The 20,298-nt window shown below is 36.6% G+C and overlaps 1 protein-coding gene across 3 annotated transcripts in view; it reads right to left on the reverse strand.

Annotated features, from left to right (window-relative positions):
• Positions 1–1,271: 1,271 nt before the first annotated feature.
• The window catches only part of REST (RE1 silencing transcription factor), an 84,161-nt gene continuing 65,134 nt past the window's right edge, over positions 1,272–20,298 (reverse strand). For all 3 annotated transcript variants that reach the window (XM_047856687.1, XM_047856688.1, XM_047856686.1), the window contains exons 3-4: positions 14,835–14,918; positions 1,272–7,122 (exon numbers count right to left, since the gene is read on the reverse strand). In XM_047856687.1, the coding sequence (XP_047712643.1) occupies positions 5,009–7,122; positions 14,835–14,918 (2,198 nt within the window). In that variant the 3' untranslated portion in view covers positions 1,272–5,008. The remainder of the gene's footprint in view (positions 7,123–14,834; positions 14,919–20,298) is intronic.

The raw sequence follows: 20,298 nt of genomic DNA on the forward strand, positions 1-20,298 counted from the left end.
TTAATAGTGCTTAGGAAGAGAGGCCCATTGTGAACCCAGCTCTATCTCAAAGGCTGACAGAGTACTTGATACAGTGAGCATCAAAATCCTTTGAAAAGGCAATTTCTTAACACTGAAACTTTCCCTTATTACCAAACACTAGCACATTGTTCTTAGCACCTTCACCAATCTGCCTTTATGGAGCTGAGGAGAGTGCTGTGAAGTACCCTGGCTGGAAGCTCATACTTCTACACTGTAACTACCTACAAATGAGTCAAGCCCTGAGAACTTGGGGAGAAAAAAAGATGGCCAACTGGTTAAGTGTAAATGTAGCACATATGTAGACATCCTAACAACGGTAAGCCTCTGGAAAAGAGGTAGAAAGGGACTGGAGAAAGACACCTGTAACCACTCTTTCACTCATTAAAGATAACAAACCAAGTCAGACATCAATAGCATTTATATTCAAAGATAAATTCCCCACATATCCTTGGGTCAGGCAAACTTTCATGCTCCTTGTTCTTGATTCTACCATGCCAATAAAATAAATCTTGCAAATTCATTTTGCTTTTTTGCTGATAGGAGTCTTGCAAAAGAAGTCAGAAGGTGAATCTCTCATCAGTATGAAACGTCCCATTCTTTAGGACTCAATACATTCCGGGTCACTTGCCGTATCAGGACAGAATGCAATCCAATTGTTTTGATGTTCTGCACAGTTTTCTCCATCACCCTCTCCCCCTTTTTTTCCACCTCAACAAAAACACATTAAAAGCACATGTTTTTCCATTAACAAAAAAAGCAGACTCTTATTAAGAACATGGCTTATCACTTTCCCTTGAGTTTCATTTTCTTCTCAGAGCTCCGCTAAACACAGTAAAATTCTTAAAATGGTACCCTGGCTGTCCACACTCAGTGTAATTCAACTTATTTTCCCTTCAATGCATCTTTTTAATTATGAGTCAAAATATACTAACACCAGGCCTGCTACTACTGAGAAAGGATATTTATGTTAAAACTGTTAAGGGTTGGGAAGTAATTACTATGTAAAACCTACTATGAATTGTCTTTAGGTTGTTACTTCCTGATGACCATCTCTGAGAAAGCACCATTTAGGAAAGATATGCTTTGGACTACTACCCACTGGATTGTTACCCCAAACAGACTGCCATGACCTTTCTACCTACCACGGGCTATCAGACGTAATAGTTTTGGAATTAATATACTTGCAATTACAGCAAAACAAATTTGGTTCTTCAATACTTGATGTACCAATAATAAACAAAGGCATAAGATGCTTTTTAAAACTTTATTTCAACATAACTATGCTTACAGAAATACACTCATATTGGTTAATAGAATGCAATTTAAGTTTAACTTATCCTACACAATTTGGACCAAAAACTTGGTACATGGTTTAAGCATTTAAAAAAAAAAAAAAAAAAGATTTGCAATCTGGTTTATTTTTCATCTATCATAAATGTATATAAAAGATCCTCCCATCAAATGCTGCTAAAGCAGGCAGCAAGAACCTTGAGAAATTAACCTTTGGTTTGTCTCGGAAAAATAACACGTATTGCACTGTAAAAGTTTATAAAATTGGTGCAACAAAACATTGTTGTAATGTTTCAATGCCAGTTTAAAACGATCAATTAACTAGTGGATGTTGAAAAGGGTGGGGAGAGCCTATGCACACACGTGAAAATGTAAAAGCTATCTGATTTAGTTAATATTGCATGTAGATTGTAAGTCTACACAAACCAAGATTCAGATAATTTCTTCAATCTGAATTAACACTATCAGCTCAGTTCATCTGCTGAGGTCAACAAGGAAACTGCACACTAGCTGTTTTTCTGATTTATGCAAAAAAGAAAATTAAGTTTCTTCCCCAGCTTTTCAGTCCAGAACTGATATTATACTACAGGCAAGGTATTCCTTCCATTGTCAACATTCATGGGGTGACATGTGATGAGGTCTACTTGGGTTTAAATTTACCTGCATTAGCACTTATATTCAAAATAGTCCCCAAAGTTAAAGACCACATGACCTTAGAAGCAACTCTAAAAAATAAAATGGCCCTTCTTGGAAGACTAGAGCAAAACATCCAACCATAGTTATAAGAAACCTTATCAGAAATGTAGCCCCTTATGAATTACATCTCAATTTAAAAAAGTAGCCCCAAAGAAGCAGCTCTGAAAAGAGGAAAAAATATAACTTAAGATATCTTGAAGACCAATGTGAATATAGGTTCAAAAGATAGATAAAAGAGATACATTTTCATAAGACTACCTAGGATTAGGCTTATAATGTATTCTAGCATTTCAAGTTTATCTCTATAGTTACTAAACATCAATTTACAAATAACATGTTCACTTTTTATTCCTTTAACAAAAGGGAAAATTCTAGTTTCAATTCTATCCAGTGGAGGGGAAACTGAGAAAACAAAGATTCAAACAGTTCCATGCAAATATCACATTTTTCAAATGGAAGAACTCCCAACTAGACCAGAAGTTCATATTACTAATATATTTTTCATTGAAACAATTTTTAACAAGTACAAATACATGGCATTAAAGTTCAGAACCTAATATAGGCCTGACAATCAAGTCCTTGTTTTCTGGAAGAAAGGCCTCAAGTCCCACTCAATTTCCAGTAACAATGTTTTCACAGATCAATTTAATAATAAGGGGTTTTAATTTCCTTCATATTTTTGTTTTTACCATTCTAGTCTTAAAAACTAGGTAAGAAAATTTGTCCAATTCCCTAGAAGTCTAATTGTTTTCTTTTGTAGCATGAAAGAATCCACAAAACTTTCCCCAAACTGATTCCCAATCTCCAATCTGTACTTAACATGAGTCTTTTCATATATAATGTAAAAGGTAACTTACATAAAATGTACCCATGAACATTAAAACTAGTTGTTAGAAAGATTTAACTAGCTTTATAATTTAAGTTTTAAAACATAAATATTTGCAGCTTGATCTTCTGTTGACAATGATTGTCGGAGCCATGAATTCACCTAGAATTCAACATCATTTACAAATTCCCATTCATGCACACAAAACACACACCATTAACACACAACTTACTCCTCATGTCTTGAGAGAATCTTCTCTTCTTTAAATCTTTGGCCTCCCAGTCAATTCCGAGTTCAAATGTCTTTTAACTCAAACTTCACTCTCAGATTTTTAACAAGTTTTCCACCCACACTTCATCAATGCTTTTCCTAATCTTTCATGTTGCATTGCCAAACTCTGAAACCTGCCTCAAAGAGATCATCAGATAAAAGAAAATAAATGACATAGAAAGTGGTTATTTCAGAACAGAACATGGGAGGATCAGCACTGTTCAAGATTCCCTATTGGGATCACACTTTTACTGTAATGAATAATTGCTATCAGCAAGAAAAATCCAATGTTGGATTCTTTCATATTCTTTGGCAACTGGCCAAAGAACCTACCAAAAAAGTTTGGGAGTACACTCTTTCTTCATACAAAGTGCCCCCATGGGAACACCAGGATAGCTGCAATTCATTTGAGGCCTCACCTGTAGAAAGAGGCTGTCAGAGACAGCCAGGACACCCACTAGTTTGTGGAGATCCCTGAGAAAGTGTGATTTTTAAAATCTGGACTGTACTTAAGTTTCACCTGCCTTTTGCACTGTATTCATAGGAAGTAAGTAGCAGCTGGTCTCCCAGCACTCATACTACTTCTCTCCACCTAGGTTTCCTGTGTAATTGCTATGGCTTTGGACTCTCACAACTGATATTCTGTATAACTTGAAAGAGTAATTATGTCTCCTAATTCCAGGTTTGCAGTTTCCAAATATCACTTTCAGTTCTTTATTCAGCCAAGTAGCCATATGGACACCAACCATCTATGTAAAAAGGTTTTCCTCAAAGATATGACTTAACACTGAACATTTAGGAAGTAGCTATACTAAAACAAGCCAAAAATTTTCACTTATGGTTGGTTTCTGAGATAAAAATCTGTTCAATATAGAGCCTAGTGGTTTGTTTCTTGTACAGGTCAAAATGAGAGCTGTGAATTCACTACATCCATTTAAAATAAATAACTTATGTGAAATACAGATTCTGGCATAGATATAAGATGTGAAATTCAAAATCAATGGATTGAACCTGCATGTTTCATTTGCTCACAAATTTGCACACATATTCTGCAAAAAAGACAATTGCAGCAAAGGAAAAGGAAAACTGCCCTTTTGCAAACAAGACTAAAAGCATCCCTCCAAAGAGGACAAAATAAACATGCATATATATGTATAAAGTGTTACTGTTCAACACAAATGCTATTTCTAGAAAAAAATTGAACTGCATAGGTTAAAAAAAAACAACAATGTGCAACATCTTAAGCCATTAAAGCACCAAAAAAAAAAAAAAACCAAACCAAAAACAAAAACAAAAAACCCAAAAAACCACACACACCAAAATCATTGTTTTTATGACAATTAACACACACAAATAAGAAATATTGATCAAAATTCAGGAAGTAAATACCTGGACTGATACAATGTCCACTGTTGGGAGAATTTTTCTTCAATTTAACTGTCTCTTCTCATCTCTAAAAAAATTTTAAAGTGCTAACTTTATATAAAGCAGGCAAATTTTTCAAGTAATTTGCTATTTACGTATGCCAATTTTTATAGCGCTAAACCAGGAACTAAGAAAACACTAAAGTGAAACAAGAAGACAGACATGGCGAGAAAAGTGACAAATTACAGCCAGACAAAGCAACGGAATGCTACAATACCACCTTGGCCTTCTCATTTCAATTAAATGTATAAACTAACAGATTTAGGAGTCTGCTGGTTTAGTACACTAACTTCCTTGGATATGCTAAAATTTACCCATCAATAGGTGTACAGAGTCCTAAGGAAAAGAGTGCCACTTAAAAATCAACATTGGACACTAATTAAAGCAATTTAAAAAATAAAACGTTGTCTATAACTATAAATGAATATTAAATGTAATAGATCTTATAAACTAAGAACTGAAGCCTTATCCTACGTTTAATTACTCCTGCCCTTTAGCTGCTTTTTCAAGGAAGTATACATTAACCAAATGGCGATTGAGGTGCTTGCTATAATCTTTTTCCTTTCGAAAAGAACGATCACAGAAGATACAAACAAAATCTCCCTCAGCCACTTTGCCTGCCAAGGTCTCCTTAGCATTTTTCCTGCTGGTTTCTTGTGGAACTGGCCGGGCCCCATTCAATCCAGAATCATCACTACCCTCTGACATGTTGTCACTTAGATCACTTCCATCATGACTATGGATGCCTTCGTCTTCATCCATTTCCTGAGACTCATTTACTGCCGTGGTGACAGGAGGTGATGTCGCAGTAGTTTTGGACACTGCTTCATGGTTTTCTATTGCTAGGGGAAGCAGCAGTGGTGACATTTGTTCTTCAACTGCTGAGTCTTTGCCAGGGGGATTCTCTGTTTTGTTCTCATCAGTGTCCATTTCCATTTCACAAAGCATTGCGCCAGCCTGACACTTACCATCTAAAGTTTCACCCTCTGGCATATTCAAGTTTTGTTCAGAGGATGAAATATTAGCAGATTCATTGATAATAGCAGCAACACCAGCTAGACTTTTATCTGCCTCTTTTACTTCTTTTTGAAGAGGGGCTTCTTTATTTCCTTCGTCTTCGGTGAATAATTTTTGGTCTTTTGACTCCTCTTCTGTTAAGTTTTCCTTTGGCAGTGGTGTTGATGGTGGTAAGAGATCTCTCGCACCCACACTTTCCTTTAGAAGCTGGCTATCTTTAACAGGCACTAAGCCAACTTCAATAAGGACTTGCTCCTTCTGTGCCATTTCACTCTGTGTGTGGGACTTTTCCTTTTTATTATCTTTTCGAGGAGACTTTTTGGGAATTGGTTCCATGTGAAGAGGAGGCTCTGTGGGAGGAGGCTCCGTCTGAACTACCTCCATCTGAGCAGACCCCACAGAAGGAGGGGACTCTGTCGGAGCAGGCTCTGTGGCAGGAGGCAGCTCTCTCTGACCCATATCCGTCTGAGCAGGCTCTGGGACAGGAGATGGCTCCGTCTGCCCAGGCCCCCTTGGAGAAGGCTCCGTCTGAGCAGGCCCCCTGGGAGAAGGCTCTGTCTGTGCAGGCCCCCTGGGAGAAGGCTCCGTCTGAGCAGGCCCCCTGGGAGAAGGCTCCATCTGCACAGGCCCCCTGGGAGAAGGCTCCGTCTGAGCAGACCCCCTGGGAGAAGGCTCTGTCTGTGCAGGCCCCCTGGGAGAAGGCTCCGTCTGCGCAGGCCCCCTGGGAGAAGGCTCCGTCTGAGCAGGCCCTTTCTGAGCAACCTCCTTCTGAGCAGGCTTGCTGCTTTTTTTACTTGACTTATTTTTCAGAGTTTTCTTCTTTGTACTTTTTTTCATGCAGGTATTTTGCTTTTTATTCTCCTCTACTTTGTTGTCACCTTTTGGCACTTCCTGATTATTTTTGGATTTGCTTTCTGCCTTCTTTTTCTTTTTTGTCACAGGTTCCTCCTCGTTAACAGGATCTTGTAAGGGATGGGCTTCAGCTTCCATCTTCCTTTTGCCTTTCTTGGTTTTACAGGTTGCTTCTGAATTATTTCCTGTGTGCACATCCATTTCTTTAGTTTCCATTGCTGATTTGCGAGTTCTGGTAGTCACTTGGATTGAAGCATTACTACAAGACTTTTTCTCTTTTGAAACATTATCTTTTTTCTCCACTTTTACAGACTTTTCATTCTTCTTTCCAGCCACATCCCCCTTTATTTTTGTCTGTTCTATTTCTGTTTTTTCATTGGTAATGTTGTTATCAGGCAAGTCAGCCTCTCGCTTTTTGGTTTTCTTTAGTTTCACTTTTGAGACATCCATTGTTTTATTAGGACAAGTAGGATGCTTAGATTTGAAATGATACTGCAGATTACACTTCTTAGAAGCTGCATAGTCGCATACAGGACAATTGAACTGCCGTGGATTCACATGTAGCTCTACATGTTTTTTGAAGTTACTTCTATCTGCTGTTTTGTAGTCACAATGTGGACAGTTAAGAGGTTTAGGCCCATTATGAACCTGTCTTGCATGGCGGGTTACTTCATGTTGATTAGAGGCCACATAACTGCACTGATCACATTTAAATGGCTTCTCACCTAAAGGTAAACAAGAGATGTTAGAGAGGACAGAGATTAAGAAATGAATTCAAGTTTTTATTAAAATATAGGGAATTGGATATATGTTTAAAAAACACACACAAAAACTATTCATTGAAAAGACTGTATCATGCACTTTACATTTACCATATTTATTTGTAGATCTTTTCTCTACCCCTTGACATTAATTCTCACACCAAATGCAGGAACAATGATCTCATTTAAGCATCATCTTCTAAAAAGTTCATGAAGCTAAAGCTCTCAAACACTATATGAGAACAGCAATTCATCAAGAAGTACACAACAATTATTGGCAAAGTTAGTTGGGTTCTGGATGTGAATTTTGGGACAAGGGCACTCAAAGAGAAAAGATAATTTTAAATGTTTTATGTTCAGTTAAAACAAATGTATAATGGAGCAGAATGTAAAATTCCCATCCATTCTGAAGATAAATCTTGAGACTTCAAAAGAAAGATCTTACACTCCAGGCTATATTCCCAGATCTTCCATGTAGAAGTTGTAAAACAAAAGTTTTGGCCTCAGGGAGCAAAAGGCCTTTTCTTTAAATTTAACTCTTTTGTCCATCCCTGCAAAAGTAAAGTTTCACTCAGCAAATTCTTCCAGCCAGAAGTGTTATTTTAAAGCAAAAATATAGTAAAGCCAGAAACCTTTTCTTAATTTTTCCCTACCTTCTTCTAACAAACGAGCAAAGAAACTACATAAATGAGAAAGGGCATACAAATAGATATGGTATGTAAAATAATTGAAGAAAGTCATGATCACAGATCACAGGTACATACAAAACCAAAACCACCCCCACCCCCAAATTAAAGGTGTAAGATTAACACATTCTACCTGAATACATACCCATCTAGATCACACTCTAGTAAATATTACCAAATGGTATCCATACCCCACTGGTCCAATGGAATGCATAGTAGAAAAATGGAAATTGACATTTATGAAAATTCATCTCTCAAACATTATCAAATTCATAGCAAATCTAATTTTTTCATAAAGCAAATTTCTCAGACATTAAGTAAAACCATGGTAAGCTTTACATGATTAAAAAAATGTCTGATGATAAAAATAATCACAAAAACAAAAACTTATCCAGGTATATCAGATTGGCTATATAGCTAATTGGACAACTCATTTTCCACATTAGTCCACTAAGAGATTCATAAATAGAGGTTTCTACAACATGCTGCATTACTTAGCCCTTTCTTGTCCTCTCCATAAATGACCTCAGTGGAGATAAACATTTGCTTAACATATATAGACACAGAATAGGGAAAGACAGGTGACATAATGGTTAAGGATTTCTTCTAGAAGGGCACCTGGGTCATTCAGTTGGTTAAGAGTCCACTTTTGACTTCTTCTCAGGTCATGATCTCACAGTTCATGGGATGATGCCCCACACTGGGCACCGCATTGACAGTGTGGAGCCTGCTTGGGATTCTCTTTCTCCCTCTCTCTCTGCCCCTTCCCCACTCATACTCTCTCAAAATAAATATATAAACTATTAAAAAAAAAGAACTTTTTCTAGAATGAGACTATCTGGGAGATCAAATAAATATGGGCTCTTTTCCAACTCACTGAGATATTAAGCAATGTACTGAAAACTGTAAGGTTCAATGTCCTTATCTGTAAAATACTTTAAGTGCTGTGAGCTATAAATAATTTAATCTATATAAAGCACTTAGTCTGGAGCAAAGAGTCAAGCAGTCCAAATACATTACCTATAAATCATCACTTTCAGAACTGGTAATTTAGTATGGATAAACAAAAGGCAAGATTCATGTGTTTATCCTGCCTTTCCATTTTTTTAAGTTTATTTATTTATTTTGAGAGAGAAAGAGAGGGAGAGTGAGAGAGTGAAAAAAAGAAAAAGAGAGAGAGAGAGAGAGAAAGAGAGAGAGAGAGAGAGAGAGAGAGAGAGAGAGAGAGAGAGAGAATATCCCAAGCAGGCCCTGCGCTGTGAGTGCAGAGCCCAACTTGAGGTTCAATCTCACGACCAGGAGATTGACCTGAGCCAAAATCAAGAGTCAGACGCTTAACTGAGTCACCCAGACACCTCTATCTTCTTTTCCATTTAAACCCTACTTCTAATAGCTGATGAATGAAGTTTATCTTTTTATGAAAACATTTGTGCTAATAGAAATATCGCCATTGTAAAACTCCTAACTAATAAGGGTATTTACATAGCAAGCATCAAAGTGCTAGCCTCTACATATGAAATGGTCAGAGAAAGGGAGTTCATAAAAATCTGTTTAAATTTTGATGGCAAAGTTTACTTGCTCCATTCCTTCCCCTCAGTTTTATTTTCTTGACATTAAATCTTGCTTGTATTAGAAGATTTAGTCATCAAAACTTTATAGTTTATTAGTACCTAGGTAAATAAAAATTTTTGCCTTGTATCAATGATTTTAACTTAATTCCTTTCCAATTCTAATAATATTTATCTGTTTTTCATCTTTATATATGTATCAGATGCCTATTTTATTCTTCCCAAATTAACTTAAAGGTATACAGCAAATTCAAAAGGGGAAAGTTTTTTTATATGCTTTACACATTTTTATCAAGAATCTGGAAAGAATAGCAAGGGACCTTTATACTTTATAACCTTTATTTATTTTTGGTTATAATAAGAGTAAGAGCAGGAAAGGAACAGAGAGAGAGGGAGACACAGAATCTGAAGCAGGCTCCAGGCTCTGAGCTGTCAGCACAGAGCCCAATGTAGGGCTTGAACCCACAAACCACTAGTTCATGACCTGAGCCGAAGTCAGATGCTTAACCTCACCCAGGCACCCCACAAGGGACTTTTAATTAGAGAGTACTGAGGTACACAATTGATTACTACCCAGCAATAAAAACAAAGTTCTGATAAAGCAGCATGGGATGAATGTCAAAAACATTTTATAGAAAAATATTACAGTAATCTTTTTGATAGAAGTCAGAGTATCAGTTGGGGGTAGATAGACTATGAGGGAGTACTGACTGGAAAGGGTAAGGGGAAAACTTTTCTGAGGGTGTAGAAATGTTTCAGTTCTTCCTCCAGGTGGCAGTCAAACAGGAGAAACCATGTGAAGTCACTGACCTGTACACTTCAGATACATGTATGCATTTTCACATGTGTAAATTGAACCTCAATATAATACTGTTTAAAAATTTATTCTATACACCTGAAATTAACATAACATTATATATCAACTATATTTCAATAAAAAATGTTTACTGACAACAAAACCCCGAACTGCATAGTAAGTTGAATTTGACATGACATGTTAAAATGAGAAAAAAGACAAATATCATATGATTTCACTCATATGTGGAATTTAAGAAATACAACAGAAGAACACAGGGGAAGGGAAGGAAAAATAAGATAAAAAGCAGAGAGGGAGGCAAACCCTAAGACTCTTAAATACAGAGAACAAACTGAGGATTGCTGGTGGGGAGGTGGGTGGGGGATGATGGGCTAGATAGGTGATGGGCATCAAGGAGGGCACTTGGGATAAGCACTGGGTGTTGTATGTAAGTGATGAATCACTGAGTTCTACTTCTGAAACCAATACTACACTGTATGTTAACTAACTTGAATTTAAATAAATATTTTTTTTAATGAGGGGAAAAATAAAATAGCAAACAGGGAAAAAGCTTATTCTAGAATTCATGAAGACTGTCAAACCACAATATCTTTCAAATAAGTCCAGCTATTAAAATAGTGCCTCCATAATAATTATCAAATACTTGGTGAAAGGAAAATAAATTTATTGCTGAATAAAATATTTTTCCACCTTAAAAAGAGTAATACATGGAAGTGGAACTTGGTAAATTGTTAATCTCCTTTAACAAACATCTATTATACTCATTATGGAAAAATATTCAAGATGAACTCCTATGCTAGCAAGACGGGGTACTAGCCAAATATTGTAACAGCATATACAAAACAAACTAGATGTATTTCATCCAGAATGAAGTATCTCATCCAGGATGAAATGGTACCATTTCTGAGAATAAGAAAGGGAGAACATATAATGTCAGTGTAATTAAGACTAGCCAAGTGAAGGACACTTTAATACCATTGGGGAGAAACACCAATAAAATGGAGAATAACACCAGATAAGGTTAGATTAATTTAGTATAACAGTTTTTCACCTAATCAACATTTTGATCCTTTCTTACTTTGCCCTAAAAAGACAAACCCTATAGATGAAGCTAAAATGTACCAACTCCATAGAGCCTAATCTCTTCCAAAAATAAGAGACTGAGCACAGTTTTCTTCCCTAAAATACACTCACATGAACAAGGAACAAACATGCCCATGGGGACCTTAAAGTTCAGACTCCAGGCCACAGATGAGGCACCCAAGATATTCACTCCATGCAATCCATTAAAAAGAAAAAACTACCAACCCAATTTGATCTAACATAGCCTTACTTTACTTACAAGCGCTACTGGCAACTTCTATTAAAAGCATTAAAATATAGGATCTGCTGGAAATAACTGCACACTCATACACAAAACAAACTATTTCCTATTTGAGTCTCAAACCATTGGCATCCAATAAAAGACAATATCTGCTCTCTCTATACACTGTGGTTTCAATTTCATTATGCTATAGCTTCTTGAGCCATTTTCTGAGCCATAATTTCTAACACTGCTGATAACTGAAAACGGAGGGTAGGCAGTTTAAGGCGAAATCTTAGCTCTTCTTCTGATTTAAAGGAATGACAACCTTAGATAAAGCATTTATCTTACACCTGTGTCCTAAACCATAAACTGGGATTAAGTATTTTAGGAGTACTAAGATTAATTTTTCAGTGCCTGGCATGCATATAATAAATAATAGCTACTACTGGGATGCCTGGCTACCTCAGCCAGCAGAGCATGCGGCTCTCGAACTCGGGGTTGTGAGTTTGAGCCCCACATTGGATGTAAAGATTACTTAGAAAAATAAAATCTTAAAAAATAATAATAGTAGTGGGACACCTGGGTGGATTTATCAGGTAAGCACATGACTTGATTTCAGCTCAGGTCGTGATCTCACAAGTTCATGGGATCTAGCCCTCATGGGGCTATGTGCCAACCACAAGGCATTCTCTCTCCCTCTCTCTCTTAAACATTAAAAAAAATAGTAGCTACGACTCATTAAGAGACTTTTAAAATACTTGCTGTACTATAACAGCGACTAAGGAGTTATCATCTTTTTTAACATAGTGAAGAGATTCAAAAGACAACAGCTAACAAACACAAAAATTACTCACACAAAAGTTACTGACTAGTGTAAAACACCAGACACTGAGACAGTGACACAAGTATTATTGACTCAATGAAAAAGATACAAGTTTGTCATCATTCTAATCCAGTGACCCAGCAACACTAATAATGGGTCAACCAGATAGGACTTCAAATGAGACACATTAAGTAGAATTCAAGCATTCAGATTTAATTTCCAGTGTACAATTAATACAAGGCACAGGGTCAAAGGAAAAACTATATGACACCATGAGAAAGCAAATAAGACAAATCCAGAAAGGGGGTCATTCTACAGGAAAAATGGCCATATTCCCTCAAAGCGTTAGTTTAGTTTCCCCATTGGTAAAACAGGGACAGTAATAGAACTTATACATGATAGTACAGTTATAAAGACTAAAATGAGGGGTGCTAGGTGGCTCAGTGTCTGACTCGATTTCTCTCTCACCGTTTATGAGATCAAGCCTTGCATCGATCTTGGGATTCTCTCTCCCTCTCTCTGCCCCTCCCCTACTTGCTGTCTCTCTCAAAATAAATGTTTTTTTAAAAAAGACTAAAATGAGTTAACTCATACAAAATTCTTAAATGTTTTATTTAAAGGCTAGATCACACCTATCAAAAGAACATGATGCCTACCCTCAACAAAGCCTGAGAGAGCATCCAAACCTACCCTTAGAAAATGAAACCAGGGCGTACCCCAAAGCAATAAAATCAGGTTTCTGGTTAAGTGACTCAACTAATAGCTTAGGAGATTTAAAAGGAACATTCAAAGTATATTAACATGACAAACCTGTAGGATGAAGAAAAGCTAGCACGTATATTATGTGACCCCTTTGCAGCTGCTCAAGTCAGAATCTGTAATCAAGTGTTACTCACTGACTTAAAATAGTGATATCCAAGAGAAATAAAATGCAAGCAATATATGTAATTTTAAATTTTATAGTAGTCACATTACAAAAGTAAAAAACAGATAAAATTAACCCAATATAACCAATGTCATGTCAACATGTAATCAGTATTTAAAATTTTTTAAAGTTTTATTTATTTAAGTAATCTCTAAACCCAACATGGGGCTCAAACTCAAGACTCCAAGATCAAGAGTCACACGCTCTTCTAACTGAGCCAGACAGGCACCCCAAAATAGATATTTTACATGCTTTTATTCAGTTTGAATTCATCTATGTATTGTATACATTTCAATTCAAACTAGCTACATTTCACAAGCTCAACAACCACATAAGGCTGGTGGCTATCCAGACAGCACAAATTCAAGGCAATTAATTATTAAAGGGAGATGGGCCTATGTATACTTTTGTTAACAGGAAGATTTTAGCATAGTTTCCCCACAGGGGTATATATTCTAAATTTGGAAGTAGGGTATTCTGATCAGATGTGGTAGTTCACCAAGGATCAACTGTAGCCAAAATGAATTAACCATTCAAGACTACCTAAGCTAACATTTACTTTTTAATTTTGCCATCTACCTATCTTGATAATGGAGACCAATTCTGGTTGGTGATCATGATTATCTCAGTCACCAGAGTGGACAAATCTACTGCATTTATAGTCCTGCATTTTATCTATTACAGATTAATAAACTGAGAACCTGGATTATCTATTTTAGTCCTGCATTTTATCTATTATAAATTAATTAATTGAGATCGTGGATTATCCATTATTCTTTAAAGTTTGGCTTTTGTAAATCAGCCCACAGAAGCCCTATCAGCTCTCAAAAGAGGACAAACCCACAGTTCAGGACTGAAGTTAAGAAGGAATCCTTGTAACCTGAAAACCACACACTGTGAAATTTGGTGTTCTATTGTGTTGGGGTGGGAGAGGGTTAGAAGGTAGGGGTTGTATCATAGCCTTAGTCTATGCTAGTAGTTCAAGTTTTATTAGTCATATTAAGTTGAAGATCTGGTGAATATTAAGGACCCTCTGCCCAGAAAAGGTGCATGCGTGCATTTACATCCAGTTTCAAGAGTTCCACCTATGGATTCCTTATTAAGAATCTACATTTAAATACAGCTCCAGGGGCGCCTGGGTGGCGCAGTCGGTTAAGCGTCCGACTTCAGCCAGGTCATGATCTCGCGGTCCGTGAGTTCGAGCCCCGCATCGGACTCTGGGCTGATGGCTCAGAGCCTGGAGCCTGTTTCCGATTCTGTGTCTCCCTCTCTCTCTGCCCCTCCCCCGTTCATGCTCTGTCTCTCTCTGTCCCAAAAATAAATAAACGTTGAAAAAAAAAATTTTTTTTTTAAATAAAAAAAAAAATAAATACAGCTCCACATGAATACAACACCAATTTTTCACTCTAATTCTAATTATTAAAAAGAAATCATAAACTGCTTTTAAAAATAAATCAATCATAAATAATGACCCAGTTCCAGGTCTAGAACTTCCTTATCATGACAAATTGTTTACTAAAAATCATAGAAGAGTTCCCATTTCTCACCAACCTGAATGAGTACGCATATGTCTAGTTAGATGAGTCTTCTGAGAACTTGAGTAAGGACAAAGTTCACATTTATATGGGCGTTCTCCTGCAAGAATATAATAATTAGGGTTAAATACGGTAAATAAGGCAAATACAATTCTAACAATATAGACAATATACATACAGTACTGAGCTTTTTTTTTTTTTAAGTTTATTTATTGAGGGGGGGTGGGGATGAATCCTAAGCAGGCTCTGCACTGGGCTCCATAATCCCAATGCATGCTTCGATCATGACACTTAATACCTTGTATTTATAAGTCTCTTTATTTTCTTTCTTAAACCAGCTCCGTGAAAAAAGATAATGAAAGTAACCTTTGTTGAGCACTTACTATGTACCAGGCATATTCTAAACACTTTTTCTCTCTGCAACAACCTTATGATGTAGGTACTCCCTGTTACACACATAAGAAACTGAAGGGCGCCTGAGTGGCTCAGTAAGTGTCCGACTTCAGACATCTCACAGTTCCTGAGTTTGAGCCCCACATCAGTCTCTCTGCTGTCAGCACAGAGCCCACTTCAGATCCTTTGATCCCTTCTCTGCCCCTCCCCTGTTCACACTCTCTCTCAAAATAAATAAACTAAAAAAAACAAAAAACAAAAAAAACCTTTAAAAAAGTGTTGAGCGTATTCCTGTAAAGATACATAAATGACAAGTATATGAAAAGATGCACACTATCTTTACCAATGACAGAAATGCAAATCAAAACCACAATGAGATGGAAGATTTCATACCCACAAGGATGGCTATAATCAAAATGACAAATGTTATCAAGTATTGGTTAGGATATGGAAAAATTGGAATACTCATACACTGCTGGTGAGATTGTAAAATAGTGCAGCCACTTTGGAAAACAGTTTGGCAGCTCCTCAAAACCATATGGCCTAGCAACTCCACTACCAGGTATACACAGATGACCCTTGAACAACATGGGCTTGAATTGTGCAGGTCCGCTTATATGTGCTTTTTTTCCCCCAATAAATACAGTACAGTAGTGTAAATTTATTTTCTCCTCCTCATGGATTTTCTTAACATGTTTTCTCTAGCTTACTTTATTATAATACAGTATGTAACACATACACAAAATACGTGTTAATCGACTGTTTATGTTATTGGCAAGGAGTCTGGTCAACAGTAGGCTACTAGTGGTTAAGTTTTGGGGGAGTCAAAAGGTATATGCAGATTTTTGACTACGTCGGGGTTGGTGCCCCTTATCCCTGCATTGTTCAAGGGTTAACTGTACATACCCAAGAGAAATAAAAACTTATGTCCACAAAAACTTGCAAATGAATGCTCATAGAATTATTCACAAAAGCAAAAAAACAGAAACAATCCAAATATTCTTTTTTTTTTTTAATTTTTTTTAATGTTTATTTTTGAGACAGAGAGACACTGCATGGGTGGGGGAGGGGCAGAGAGAGAGGGAGACACAGAATCCGATACAGGCTCCAGTCTCTGAGCTGTCAGCACAGAGCCCGATGTGATACCACAAGCCATGATATCATGACCTGAGCCTAAGTTGTACACTTAACTGACTGAGCCACCCAGGTGCCCCAACAATCCAAATATTCTAACTGATGAATGGATAAACTAAATGTTGTATATCCCTCCAAGAGAATATTATTTGGCAATAAAAGGAAAACAAGTACTGTGTATACAACATGGATGGACCTTGAAAACATTATGCTAAGTGAAAGGACCATATACTAACTGTATGATTCTATTTATGTGAACCATCCAGAATGGGCCAATCCATAGTTAGCTGTATGGTAATGTAAAATGTATCTCCATCAAGCTATTACCAAAAAAAGTTAATGGAAGAAAAATTAAATACCATTATAGATTAACATAAAGGATCAATTAAGAATAATTTATTTTAAATTCCTTATAACAATAGATTGCTTCTATCTGCTCAATTCTACAAAATACACATAACTACTCTAGAAAACTTAGTGATTTTTCAGTCACAAATAAAGGTTAAAATGTCATCTTTTAAAGTAAAATTTGTGAACTGGTTAAATATCAAACACACAAAATTAAAAATCTTCTGATTGAAGACCCAAATAAAAATAATCCTCAGCCCACCACCATGATAATTAACCATAAAAAGAGAATCAAACTTTGATTCTTAGTTGTATCTAACCTTGGGCACATTACTTCAGTTACCTCTCAGTAAACATGGACTATTATAACTTATCTTGTATTCCTCAATAGACTGTTCTGAAGATTAGCATAAGTACCTAATACTGGGCACTCAATAAAGAACAGAAGAAACCTATTAAGTGAATCTGAAAACTAGACTACTTAAGTGAGAAGTGATTCTATCGTTTTTTAACTCTTCAGCACTAAATGAATTTATTTTTCCATAAATACATACAAATCTTCAGAACCATGCATTTAACACCAGATACTCAGACTTTATATAATCAAAATATTATCCTCCAATGTATACACTACCAAACTGTTTTAAAATGCTTTTAAAAAAATCACAAATAAGGTGACATTAAGGAGAAAAGAATCTTTTCAAAAAGCATTGAGACCACACAAGTTTAACACTAAAATGTGAAATGAGAGATACATACAACCAATGTTAGCCTTCTGTGAAAATAATCAACCTTAAATTAATGTGGAAAAAAAGGTGTGGGTGGTACACTTCAGTATACAAAATATACCCTTAAAAAAGGAGCAGCTAGGCCACTCGGTTGGTTAAGCCTCCGATTCTTGACTTCAGCTTAGGTCATGACCTCTGCCAGCACAGAGCCTGCTTGGGATTCTCTCTGCCACTGACACACACACATGCACGCACTCGCTCTCAAAATAAATAAACATTAAAAAAAAAATTAGTCACCTAGACTGCAATTAGATTAAAATAAAACACTATACAAAAAAATTAAGAAATGGCAAAGAGTTGTTTAAAAAAAACACTTTACATGGGGGCACATGGGTGGTTCAGTAGGGTTAAGCGTCCAACTTGGGCTCAGGTCATGATCTCATGGTTTCTGAGTTCAAGCCCGGCATAGGGCTCTGTGCTGACAGCAAAGAGCCTGGAGCCTGCTTCAGATTTTGTATCTCCTCCAGTCTCTTCCCCTCCCCTGCTCATGCTCTGTCTCTCTCTGTCTCTCAACAATAAATAAATGTTAAAAAAAAATTTTTTTTTAAAACACTTTACAAAAAAATTGGAAATACACACAAAATACTGAATACTGAAACACTTTTCCAGTTTTCTCCATTTTCTTTTTGGTTCTAAAAATATTCTTAAATTAACAAATTTAAATTTAAATTTATTGTTGAAAACATTTTTAGTTTTTTTAAATTTTTTTCAACGTTTTTTATTATTTTTTTTTAATTTTTTTTTTATTTTTGGGACAGAGAGACAGAGCATGAACGGGAGAGGAACAGAGAGAGAGGGGGAGACAGAATCGGAAACAGGCTCCAGGCTCTGAGCCATCAGCCCAGAGCCTGACGCGGGGCTCGAACTCCCGGACCGCGAGATCGTGACCTGGCTGAAGTCGGACGCTTAACCGACTGCGCCACCCAGGCACCCCATACATTTTTAGCTTTTTAGGAAATATATGAATTAGCAAAATACAACTGACCAAAAAAAATCCCAGTGTATCAAGACAAAAGCACTGGGGTGCTGATATGGCGATCAGGAGTACACATATTTGTAAAAGTTCATCATCAGTTATACCTCAATTAAAACAGTTCATCAAAGTATACAGATTAAAGTCATGCCATGGTTACTACCTGAAAGCTCTACAGATCACAGCCAATCTAAATTAAGCCCTAAGGTTCTCAAAATATTATTAAATGAATATCAAGTACTTATGGCTGAAGTATATATGCTAGCTGGAATTTAAGACATTGTAGATGAGGCCAGTCTGTTTAATTCAAACTATTAAGTACTTAATGGGGTAGAAGTTCCAAGTAACTTTCATTTCCTATGCCACGTTATTTTATAATGTTTGAACTTTTTCAATTCTGAAATTAAAATGGTTTCAAAGTATGGAGATAGTCAAAGGTTACAACAAATTCCAAAAGATCTACAAATTCTCTTATTTGACTAGATTTTAAAGCTTTAAATTCAGTAGCTATCTCCTGGGGCTTAGAAATCTTGCTGCAGACATCCTTCTTGTAATAGAATTTCACCTGCAAGTTTTAAGTCTACCACTTCAGTAAAGCACTATCGATTCCTTCTCCCTACTGTGTGCCCTGCTCTACCTGTGGGATTCAGTCCTGCAGAGTGATAACTCTTGCAAAAGGGACCTGATGCAAACAGCATCCCACCAACCCCTTTTCATTTGTGATCCAGAGTACCATATTAGATTATCCCATCCATTTTGTTCAGACCACTAATCAGTCCTCAAAGGTACCAATTCTTAGCAAAAAATGTAACATGAGAAAATTAAGTCCCAATAATTTACAAACATTTTCTTAAAAAATGAGACTTCAGAGAGCCTGGGTGCCTCAGTCAGTTCGGCAACCTACTCTTGATTTCAGCTTAGGTTATGATCCCAGGGTCATGGGACATAGCTCACGTTGGGCTCAGCATGGAATCTGCCTAAGATTCTTCTCTTTCTTTCTGCCTCTCTCCCCCCCTCCCCCCCCCACTCACACATCCTCTCTCTCTAAAATATTTTTTTAAAAAAGAGAGAGAGACACACCCCTTAGGGCGCCTAGCTGGCTCACTTGGGGAGGCATGCAATTCTTGATTTCAGGATCCACACTGGGCCTACAACTTACTTTAAAAAAAAAAAAGAGAGAGAGAGAGAGAGAGAGAGAGAGAGAGAGAGAGAAAGACCCTTTACACAGATTTAGAAATCAATTCAAAAGTGAATGATTAAGGGGTGTTGGGGAGAAATGGGGAGCAACCACTAATAGGGTTTCTTTTTGGGGTGAAGATGTCCTAAAAACTGTGGTGATAGTTACACAGCTTTTGTGAATATACTAAAACCAATGAATTGTAACTTTAAACAGATAATTCCATTGTAGTGAACTATATCTCAATAAAGCTGATATTAAAAAAAAAAACTGCCAACTGTGATAAAATACTGATAACTGTTGAATACAGATAATAATGGGTATAAGTTCATATTCTCTTCGGGATATTTGAAAATTTTCGTATTTTTAAGATTGTTCCATTTTTTTTTGATAGAGTACACTTACAAACTAGAAAGGTCCTCTTACCTGTATGAGTTCAAACATGCTGAACAGTATTATTTTTTGTCTGAAAAATAGCTGCATTTTCCACATGTGTGTTTGCTTTCTTCTAATGAATTCAAGTGTGGTAATCCCACCAATCTTTCAAAAACTAACTTCTCACATTCCTATGTTTTGGGGACAAGTTAAGTTGTTCTATGTAGGAACTGAATACCACAAAACAAATTTTTTAAAAAAGCTGAAGGCTAGGGCACCTGGGTGGCTCAGT

The sequence above is a fragment of the Prionailurus viverrinus genome, chromosome B1, assembly GCF_022837055.1.
Source record: "Prionailurus viverrinus isolate Anna chromosome B1, UM_Priviv_1.0, whole genome shotgun sequence".
Lineage (NCBI taxonomy): Eukaryota > Metazoa > Chordata > Mammalia > Carnivora > Felidae > Prionailurus > Prionailurus viverrinus.